Source organism: Prionailurus viverrinus, chromosome B2 (genome assembly GCF_022837055.1).
Source record: "Prionailurus viverrinus isolate Anna chromosome B2, UM_Priviv_1.0, whole genome shotgun sequence".
NCBI lineage: Eukaryota > Metazoa > Chordata > Mammalia > Carnivora > Felidae > Prionailurus > Prionailurus viverrinus.
Window position 1 is genome coordinate 8,795,807 of NC_062565.1, and position 11,282 is coordinate 8,807,088.

The window sequence follows — 11,282 nt, forward strand, 5'->3', positions numbered from 1 at the left end:
GTTAAAAATATTATGTTTTATATAAGCCAGTCACCCCTTCCATTAAAAAAAAAATTTAAAAAAAAATTCCCTTTCATTTAACATCTAAAATAGCTTTGCTTATCCTGAATCTTTGAGAATGGGTTGTTACTCCAAGACCCACTGTTCAAAAGACACTTCCATGCATGCCCATTAAAAAAAAAAAAATGTCACCACTCCTAAAAGGGAGTTTTCTACACATCCCAATTTCCCCATCTAGAGCACATGAGACGCGGTTAACTTTCTCTTGGTGAATGAGGCTTCCTCTAAGAATTCAAAGTCTCCAGTTTCAGTCCTGGCTTTGCCATTAGCTAGCTTGTGACCTTGGGAAAGTAACTGAACTCCGCTGGGGCTTAATTTCTTCACCTGCAAAACGAAGCAGATTGGGTCAGACAGCTCTCAGCGTTATGACTCACACCAAGACCTCAGGAGTTGTCAGTTGTTGCCTATGCTAACCTAAAGCATTAGTCTTAGAGACTGTCAAGTTATAAGAATATTGCCTAGACCCTACAGATAGCCCCAGACAGCTGGGCCACAGCAACAGAAAACAGACTGAAGTAGAGTATAGTTGACCCTTGAACGCAGGTTTGAACTACACGGGTCCACTTGTATGAGGGATTTTTTTTTGGTTTTTCTTTTCTTCTTTTTTTTTTTACAGTACTCTTAAGTGTATTTTCTCTTCCTTGTGATTTTCTTAATAACATTTTCTGTTCTCTGGCTTACTTTATTGTAACACTGTGAACAATATGTATGCAAAAGATGTGTTAACTGTTGTTATTTCTGGTCAACAGTAGGCCACTGGTAGTTAAGTTTTTGGGGAGTCAAGAGCTCTACTCAGATTTTTTACTCTGTGTGTGTGTGTGTGTGTGTGTGTGTGTGTGTAAGCTGTTCAAGGGTCAACTTTTTATCCTCTCCTTGTTCCATCAGCTGTCAATTCTCCCATCACCCTCCAGCTGACATAAACCCCTGCCTTAGTTTACAAATCTAAGTAGTAGCTTCTTGCTTTGCTCAGGTTCCCCAGCAAAGCACAGCGCACGGGCCTCATGATAAACTCTGGCAACCAATGGGCGTTATCTCTTCTTGTTCAAAGCGGTCTTGTAGATGACTGTGGCCGCCATGGCCCCAAGACTGCCCCCCGTTAGGGCTCGGGGAAGGCTGAGAATGCAATCTTGTAACCTGTACATTCTTCTAGTTCTAAAAACACACTGCTTTGTGGAGGGAGCGGGGAGGGAGGGAAGTGTTTGAAGCGAAAGTGACAACAGAAAATAAACCAATTTCCTTCTTACTGGAGCAAACCTTTGTGCACTATCCCTCTGTATTCCCCACCCCCCACCACACACACACACACACACACACACACACACACACACACACACGAGCTTCCCGTCCCCATCTCTGCTGTTGCTTTTCCAAGCCCTTCTGTTGTGTAACTTTTCTTGGTGTTAAGATACATTTTCCAAGTCACTCTTTGAAGCCAACGAGAGGATCAGAGTAGGAGGAAGGAGATACCGTTAGTGGTTTCCTATATTTACTGCTTTCCCAGTTATTGTCCCTTCCTGGTCCCATGAAAAATGATTAGTAGAAAAAAAGGCTTCTTAGCAGTTGTAACTATGGTCCCTACAACACAATTTTTAAGCTGAGAACAAGCATGAAAATATGCATTAAACCGCATACTTCCTACCTCAAGGAATTCAGGAAAAGTTCCTTTTTAAAAACTGAATGGAAACAGAGAATCTGATTAAGAACCGGAATCTACTTCTGTGCTGCGCACACTTTGGGGGTGATTTCGCGGGCACCGACACAGGACTGGGTATCATGAGCGCGAGCCAGTGTTGGTTTTCACTCATCCTGGTTTCAAAACGTTGGTGGGAAAATAGGTGGTTCAAGAAGGAACGGGAGCTGGTTGGCCCGGCTAAGTGGAAGACAAGGAAATCCCATGAAATCAGAAAACCAGCCAGAAAATGAACGCAGACTATCTGAAGCTTTGCCAAATGGATCCCAGTCCTGTGGAAAGGGGTTAAAGGGGTGGGTGGTAGATCTCTAGGGAGGCAATAAAGACAGAAGAGTTAAAAGGAAACTACTGCATCAGACCTCTGAAAAACAAGAATAAAAGCAACTTTCCCCTCACAGCCTCTAAATCTGCAGGTGCTGCTTTTTATTCAGGTCTAAGCTTTGAGTATTATTTTCTGTTTTCAAGGCAGCTTTACACAGAGCAGCATTAATCTCCGAATCTACTCTTCCAAGGTGACGACTTATAGAAAAACAACAACAACGACAAAAAATCCTTCCCTGTTTGCAAGCTTGGGTTCCTTAGCTCACAGGGCCACAGTTGAGGGTGCTTTGTCTCAGAGGATGATTAGAGTGGTGCCCTTGGTACTGATTATAGTGGAGCTATTTGCACTGCCCGCGTCTGGGCACCGCATTATATTAAAACTTCCATTTTGGGGTATGTAGCGACTAAAAATTCTCTCCTAGTTTAAACTTGGCATCAATCATGTATCTCAGCAGAAGCAAGATTATTGAGTATAGAACCACAGGAACCCAGCATTTTTCTTTTATACTTGCACAGGAAAAAAACCAGTCCCGGCTATATACATGGTCTATGGTTCCTCCATTCTTACACAGAAATTTCAAGCATGTGGGTTCTTTCCCAAAGTGTAATCAGCAGGCTGCTGTGACTGGATTAAATTAAATCAGATGTGAAAGGCCACTGTCTCTTGCATTAATATATCCCAAATTTTCTAGGCCTTGGATGAAATCATTTCATCCACGAGGGAGAAAATGATGAAGTCCTTTCTGCTCCAGAAAATAGCTCCTCTGTGGTTCTCTACAGTTCTTCCATTTCCAACAGTTCACCATCTGAACACGAATTTACCTAGAGCGTGCCTCTGACCTGGTGACGACGGACAGCTCAGTCCTACAAACGCCACCACACAAAGACTGCACCCAAAAGTGAGCAGGTCCGTGGCGTCACGGGAGGAGCGGAGCCCAGGCAAAAAAAAAGTGGGGATGAGTTGATCTACATTTATCACGACCCAAGGCACAAGATCATGCTCAGGCAGTTCAACACCATCTCTATATATTCCTGTCCTACTGACATGCTCCCGTTTTATCCGTTGCTGGGACAGCCATGTTTTGTGGATTTAAAAACCCAGACTAATTGGGTATAAGGAATGACCTATCCCTTTAGAAAACTCGTAACCATTTTACTCACACATGTCAACAAAGGAGGGCTGTACACGAGGTCCCATACAATTGCTCTAAGTTATAAAAGAAGTACTATTTCTGGATCATAGTTTTATTGGGCATCTATACTATTCGCCAGGCACTATGCTAAGCGTTTTACACGGATTCTCATATTTAACCCTTCAAAAAAACCCGAACGGCAATATTGCTGTTGTTCCTATTTTACAAAAGAGGAAAACTGTTTTGAGGAATTAAGTTACTTGCCTAAGAGCACGAAACCTGTAAGTGATAAGAGGCGACTTGGCCAGGAAGGTAGTACTCCTATTTTCTTCCCCAAAAGGTGAGGATCTGCTCCCGTTAAGTTCTTAGATGTTCTTGAGAACTAGAACCAGCTGGGTCTGCAACTCTGGCCTCCCGAACAGAATTCTCAACCTCTTCTTGGACACAAAGTGTTTGAATGGTCTCTGTGCTCAGCCAATCACTCAGCCATCCCCATGCTGTCATTCCCGGTTTAGGGAAAGAAGATCAACAAAATTTCAAGACTGGAATCACAGTCTAATACAATTTGGATAAGAAGAAAATCACACTTCACGTTCAATGCCCATGACTTTGGAATAATAATCTCATGGCGAAAAAGATAAAGTTTTGAAAGAACTTGGAAGCCAGTGAGGATAATTTTTACACTTTCAATACAATGAAGTCCAGGGAAGTTTGGCTAGACAAGTTTTGGAGGCTCCAAGATCAGGCTAAGAGTCAAAATAAAAAACAAAACAACAACAAAAAAAACCCACCAGCAATCTGGTGGTGGTCTCATAACTTCCCATTGTCAAAAGTACTCTCCCATAAGTCTGAATCCAATGCAAGAATTATGTCAATAGCTGGTTGTTTCCGGTTAAGTTTATGATATAGTAACACGACTGTGTAAGGGGCCAATATGCTTAAAATATATCCAAACATGTTTAGGTCAGGTCAAGTAACAGTATTTAACGCCAAAAGCATGGAATATTCTTGTGACTGAGATCCAGCATACTGGATACAGTGTGTCTAAGTAGGTACTGAACTCTATCTCCCCCCTGCTGGCAGACCCTTGTCACTAAAAACCAGGAGCTTCTTTGAGACTATCACACATCCTCAGCAAGTATCTCTGGGGCTGGAAAGCAGTTAAGACCCAGCCATGGGAGAAACTGGAAAGAGTATGGGAATAAGAAATTTTCGTTATTCCAAGACCCGTCTCATTTCCCCAAGTGCTGCCTATGTGCTGACTTTCTTAAAGACCCCTGCAAAATCTTGATTCTCCAAAAAACAAACCCATTTGGAACTGACACAAGGTGAGGTCAACGACTGGTATTTATCAACCATTTATCTGACTCTCGTTGGTTGCCAGCCTCGTGAGGGCCAAGCCTCACCACGAGGGTGAAGACAGGAGCCATGGAGGAAGGGAATGCAGGAGAAAAAGGAGAAAGGGGAGAGACCTCCGGGCCACACTTCTTTCGAGTATCAACAAAAAGAGAAGCCGCATACTGACCTAAATCATCTCTCAAAGGCGCTTTATAAATTACAGGGACAAAGGGAGGGGGTGGCGGGTGGCCTGGGAATCCTACAGACACCCTACCCTCTGACCCGCCCCCCTCCCCCTCCAGCACAAGGGAAGAAGACAGAAAACAGAGCTCAACTCGGCCATTGGCGAGAAGCACCCCCCCCCTCCGGTTTTCAATCGCCCATCCATCGGCCCCCTAGAAAAAGATACATGTAAACACCATACCCACCCCCCGGGGCGGACACTCCCGGCCCGAGGTTCCTAGAACCGGAGGCCGGGGCATTTACTTACTTAGATTTTTCTTGCTTACTCATTTCCCTCAAGCACCCAACCCCCCGTTCCCACTCCAAAACCCCGCTCAACCGCCTACCCCCACGGCTCCAGCCCCTAACAGAATCCGGTGCCCCCCGCGGCGGCGGCAGCCCCCGAGCCGTCCCGGTCACTAACCTGCTGCTGTAAGGGCATTTCCGAAACCAGCCTGGCTCCGGGGGAGGTGGGGGGGCCGGCTGGAGAGGGGGCCCGGAGGGCCGAGCAGACCGGCGGCGCCGGGCGAGGGCGGGCGCCCGTGGTGGGGGGGGGGGTGAGGGAGAGCAGAGGGAGGGTGGCCGCGCCGGGGGCGGGTGCGAGGGCGCCGGGACCGTCCCAGGCCAGGGAGCCGGCGAGCAGGAGGAAGTGGGTGCCCCCCTCTCCCCCTCCAGCGCCCCCTCCCGCCGCCGCCTCCTCCCCAGTCACAGGCGCGTCCTCCGCGCACGTGTGCGAAACGTCACCGGCGGGTCCCGGGGAGAGGGACAGACCCAGCCGGCGGGACGGGAACACGGCTGCCCCCGCCCTCCGTCGCCGGGGGGCGGGGAGGGGGACAGGGCGGGGAAGGAAGGGGCAAGGGGAGAGGCGGGTCAAGGGCAGGCCCGGGGCCCGGCGAGGAAGGCCCGGGCGCTCGGGCCACGCGGGCGCCGCCGCTGCCACCGCCAGGATGCGCCCAGGCCGGGTCGCCTGCCCGCGGGTCCCTCGCGCCCAGACAGCCCACGCCCCAGCTCGCACCCGGCTTCCAGCCCCACCTCCCCCGCCGCCCCTCTCCGCCTCCCCCACCCCTTTGTTGCCGGGAGTTCCAGATCCCAAAATGTGTCAAGCGCAGCCTGGCAGAGCCCCTGCGCCCCGAGCACGCCTCAGGGACCCCCGGCCGCCAGCGGGCCTCTGAGGCCGGCGGAGGGGGTGGGGCGATCACCCCAACTGTCCCCCCGGTTTCCAGCCCCCAGAGTCCCCCACTCCCCAGTTCACTACTCCCTCCCCCCCCACCCCCTTCTCCATCCGGGGCGTGACCCCTTCCTACGCCCGAGAAAGAGGAAGCTTCGAGTTGGAGGGGAAGGGAGGGTGGGGGTAGGGAAAAGTGCAGGAAAAGAAGGGGGGACCGCGAAAAGTTTCGGAGTGTTTGACGTGGTCCGCGCCAAGGCGATCCCCGCTGCCCCGCGCGCCTGGCGGAGCCCCCCGGCCTCCGGGCGCAGGGGGGCAGTGCACGAGGCTAACAATAAAGCCCCGTTGGAGGGGCGGCCGCCGAGGCCCGCGACGCTCGGCCCTGCGCCGTCCCGGGGCGGCCCGCAGCGCGCCCACCACCCCGCGCGGTGCGAGCCCACCTCCCGCCCGGGCTGGGGACGGTGGGAACCGGAGGGCATTACCGGAGGGCCGCCGCCGCCGCCGCCGCCGCGTCCCAGCGCTGGTGGCTGCTGCAGCAGCCCGGCTCTGCTGGAGGGTCCGTGCGGCGTGGTGTAGAGGAGGCTGCCGGCCGTCTGCTCCGCGCCGGGGGCACTGGGGAGGAGGGGGCCGGCGGCGACGGCGCCGCTTTGGAGGGAAGAGGAACAGGAGGTGGTGGAAGTGTTCGTGGTGAGGATCTGGATGTACGCGCCCGGGGCGGCAGCGGCGGCGGCGGCGGGGAAGCCGGGGCTGGCTAGCAGTGCCCTTTTGTCCATGGAGGCTGCTGCGGCGGCGGCGGCGACGACAGCCGCCCCCTCCCCACCCCCGGCGGTCACCAGGTACTGCTCCAGGGCGGGCTGGATCCCCTTTCTCATCTCTCGCTCCTGCTCTTTTTATTGCTATGGTATATTAATGTATTGTTTTCAATTTCTTTTATTATTTGCAGTCGGAGTTTCCAAGTCTCTCCTCCCCGCCCGGCGCTTCCGAGCCCCTTCTGTCTCGTTTCTTTTTATTTTTCCGCACCGCACGGGCACCGGGGGCCAAAAATAATCGGGGCTCTGGAGAGAGGAGGGTCCCGGCCGCACGGATATCGGGCCCCGAGGGGGGATGGAGGCGTCGGGGGCGGCCGATGCAACGGATTGCGAGGCGGCGGCGGCAGCCCGGGTGCTGCGGCCGGCAGCTGAAAAATGGCTCCAGGAAGCTGCTGCTGACAATGAATGAAGGGATACGGTTTACGCGCCAAGGTCCTCCCGCGAAACTCAGATTTCCCGCCGGCTTTTCAAACCATATTTGCATATCCCCGCCCTTCAACCCGCCGAGGACCGTTCCCACAGCCCATTGGGCCTCTAGCTCCTTACTTAAGTCCCAATCGTGGCGCAGGGCCGCGGCTGGCTGGTTTCCATTGGCTGTCTTGCATCACGGTTACCGGGGCGACAGGGGCCTCATTTGCATAGACCTCCTTGATTGGCTAAGGGAGAGCAGGGTCTTTAGGAGGTGGGGCAAAAGCCTTTCCTTCTCTCCCACGGAAGGCCACGCCTTGTCCAAGCTCCGCCCGGTCCCCGCCCGCACGCCGGGCGGGGGCTGCTGACCTGGGCAGGCGCTCAGCGCCCCGCAGACTCAGTGTCAATACGGTCTGGAGCGCAAGTTTCGCTTTTAGAAATTGTCAAGGTGACCAAGGGGACACTTGCGGGAATTCTCTTCCCTTTGGCCAGTCAGTGTAATAGATGAACGAAAGCTGGAGATTCTCCCAAATATGTTCCAAAGGCAAGTTGGACCATGCGGACGATGCCTGGCAGGTGGGAACTGAGCCCTTTAAATCGTGGGTTTCTCTTTTCCTGAAATCCAACCAATGCCGCCGCGAGAGCTGATCCCGAGGCCCAGCCTGATAGACAGAAGCATGTGGGCAGACAGGGATCGTGGGGGCAGAAGGTTCGACTGACGTGACTGCGGGCACCAGTTTAGTTAGCATTCCAGATGATTCCTGGTAGCTTCATTATTAGCCGGGACTGGGTTTAAGTAAAAATTAAACTCTGAAATGTTTTGAGCGAAAGCTTACCATGAGTATGGGTTTTGAGTCCGGCAGACACCCCCCTTCCCTTCCCCGCCCCCCACTGGCCCAGAAGCACCCAGGGCAGTTAATCAAGGCTAACCTGGGACTGATCTGCAGGTTTCTAATCCGCCAAGCAGTAATCCGAAGAAGTACACGCTTCCCACGATGACGTCTTACTCCCAGCAAACGCTGCACGCCCAGGCACCACCAAGCGCTTTACAATCTCGGTTTCCTACCAAGTTCTCTGACTAAAAGCAAACGCAACGACACAGACCTATTCGGAAACATTTTAAAAGATTTTTCTTTTTCTTCTCTCTCTTTCTTTTTTTTTTTTTCTTTTTCTTTTCTTTCTTTCTTTCTTTTTTTTTTTTTTTTTTTTTTTTTAGTAAACTAGAATTTGTCACCAGAAGTCTATTAAGTTACTGTCAAACGGACTTCTGTACTGATGCCAACTATTCGTGGGTCTTAAAATTGAAGACTGCTTCTGTGAGACAGGACAGGAAAAGGAACGCCTGCAGGATTGTGGGGAAAGGTGTACCCGTCAGTTAGTCATCGTTTAGGATTCCAGTCGCTGAGAATTGTACAAAATAGCTGCTAAGCTGGCGTTCAGGGGGTGATGAGGGCCGAGATCCTTAAAGCCCATCTGCAAAACTTTATTATTGTTATTAATAATAAGAATTTACAGAAACTCACATACTCAGTCTTAGGAAAGGCCTGACTAGATCTGTCAGTCCAGGCTAGGACTTTCTTAAAACTTTCAGTCCTGTTACCTAGGTTGAAACAGAATGAGCTAAAAAGTACTGTTAAAGCTTGCCCCCGGCTCAGGTGCGCAAGGAGGCAAGCTAGTGGAGGACACGGCCTAGTACTCAAACATCCATGGATGCTCTTTCATAAAACTTCATAAAACCTTTAGGGCAGATTAGGTGGTACTCGAAGAGCATCAGTTCCTGGTTGGACGAGAGGCGTAGTGTTATCAGCAGCTTCCTCGACCTTGTTCCATCATTGTAGCTTTCCACTGTGGGTCCCTGCTGAGGAACCCAGTGCTATAACTACTCAGATAATACCACCTGTAAAACGTCACTGGTGGCACGCATTCGGTGGTGGGAAAGAGGGGACCCGCAGTTCTAAGATTAGAGACAAGCCCCGGATTTGGAACTGAGCGCCAAAATCCCTGCTAGAGCTCCCCACGGGTGGTCACGCCAAGATGAATACGGCCCGATCACAAAGGAGCAAACGTTCCCAATCCAGAGCCACACCTGTGATTCTCATTTAGAAAGCCTTGAAATACTTATTCTACATTAGCCAAGTTATATTTTTTAATGCAGGGCATTTGGTAGAAAACAAACGTTTTGACATGGCAACATGGGGTGAACCCCAGGATGAAGTGGTAGAGAGAAGGGTCCGAAGAGAGAAGAGAAGGTGTTGGAAAACGAGACGCGAAAATTAGAGGTAGGTCTATTGATTTGCGGAGAGGCAGCATGTTTTCATAGAAAGATAATGGGCTTTGGAGCCAGAGTGATGTGGGGTTAAATTATAGCTCTGCCACTTACTGGTTCTATAACTTTAATCTTTAAAAGCCTGTTTTCTCCTATGGTAAGTGGGAACCCCTATTGCAGGACCCATATTACAAGGTCACGATGAAAAGAGGCGATAATAAATGTGAAGTGCCAGGCATATACCAGGTGCTCAGTAAGTGGTAGCTATTTATGCTTCTACTTAATGGTGCGGTTTGCAGTTCTGTGTCGTCCAGTCTGACTCCCAGCCTCCAATCTTCCTGTTGTCCCTGGACGTCCACATGCTGCGGCAGCGTGGCTTGTCCCCGAGTGGGAGCACGGTCGTGTCCTGATTAGTAGGGATTACAGCATCCTGACTCAGAAGTTCCGGGTAATAAAATAAAGTGAGCTCCGCCGCTCATCCCACTACCCACTTCATCTGTTAGTGGCTAACTTCTGGCTGGTTCCGAAGTCTGAGCCTTCCTGACCTTCCCTTGAAGGTTAGGCTCATCCAGCACGAGAGCCAGACAGCTCTCGCCTTCCTCTTGCTCTGACGGTCGCCCCCAACAGCTGGTTGTTGCAGAGTTGGCCTGGGTAGCTGGTTGAATGGTGGCCCCCCAAAACAAAACCAAAACCAAAAACACGTCTTTATCCTAATCTCTGGAACCTGTATTGTGAGCTTATTTGGAAAAAGGGATCTTTACAGATGTAATTGAGTCAAAAATCTCAAGGTAAGAGCGTTCCGAATGATGTGGGTGAGCCCTAAATCCAATGACCTGTATCCTTACAAGAGACGCCCAGAGGAAAGGTGCGGAGAGGAGGAGAGGCTTTGTGAAGACGGAGGCAAGGGTTGGAATGAAAGTCAAGAAATGCCGCCCGCCACCAGCAGCTGGAAGAGGCAAGGGGTAGCATCTCCCACAGAGCCCCTGGAGGGAGCAGCCCCCCGCGCCCAACCTGTAGATTGTGGACTGCTGGCCTCTAGACCTGGGATAGAATACGTTTCTACTGTTTTGAGCTACCCAGCTTGGTAATTTATTATGGCAGCCCTGGGGAACTAATGCAGTCTGTTAGCCTGCCTACCTGAGTCTCAGACCTCTTAGCTGCTACTCACGTTGTTTTGTGGCGCCACTAAGATACCGTTCCTTGCTGGACACCAGTGACACTAAGTGTCAGCCTGGGCTGTAACCCCCGTTGAAGATCTTTCAAAGTATGACTTGTTCCAGACTTGACCTAAGGAGTTTATAAAAATGCAGATTCCTGAGCTCTACCCAAACCTAAGGAGTCAGAGTCCTTTGAGGCAGAGCCCAAGAATCTTATCTAACAAGACCCTCCAGGTAATCTCTTCAAGCCTTAGAGATGGAGAACCAGAGTCAGCTGTATGACTTTGGACTTCTTTCCATTATTTCCTTTTCTAGCTACAGCTGGAGTTGCCATTCTTGTGTCTAAACGCCTTGTTGGGTGTTTGTCATCTTCGTGGCCCTTCTCATCCTGCCAGTTAACATAACGAGCACTAAATTCCTATTCATTCACGCGTACGTGCACACACACACACACACACACACACACACACACACGCTGGTACTTTATATATAAAGTTTGATGTTACAATCTTTTCTAAAAGTCTTTGTTTTCTTTTTTATTTAAAAATTTTGGGGGGCGCCTGGGTGGCTCAGTCGGTTAAGCATCCGACTTCAGCTCAAGTCATGATCTCACAGTCCGTGAGTTCGAGGCCCGAGTCGGGCTCTGTGCTGACAGCTCTGAGCCTGGAGCCTGTTTCAGATTCTGTGTCTCCCTCTCTCTCTCTGACCCTCCC

At 50.9% G+C, this 11,282-nt stretch overlaps 1 protein-coding gene and 1 long non-coding RNA gene across 3 annotated transcripts in view; one reads left to right on the forward strand and one right to left on the reverse strand.

Moving 5' to 3' along the window:
• The window catches only part of E2F3 (E2F transcription factor 3), a 77,945-nt gene extending 71,064 nt beyond the window's left edge, over positions 1 to 6,881 (reverse strand). For both annotated transcript variants that reach the window (XM_047859591.1, XM_047859590.1), the window contains exon 1: positions 6,412 to 6,881. In XM_047859591.1, the coding sequence (XP_047715547.1) occupies positions 6,412 to 6,801 (390 nt within the window). In that variant the 5' untranslated portion in view covers positions 6,802 to 6,881. The remainder of the gene's footprint in view (positions 1 to 6,411) is intronic.
• LOC125166007 (uncharacterized) lies at positions 6,644 to 9,696 on the forward strand. The gene is made up of 3 exons (XR_007152310.1): positions 6,644 to 6,765; positions 6,873 to 7,722; positions 9,302 to 9,696. It is a non-coding gene; the product is annotated as an uncharacterized LOC125166007 (long non-coding RNA).
• Positions 9,697 to 11,282: the final 1,586 nt, after the last annotated feature.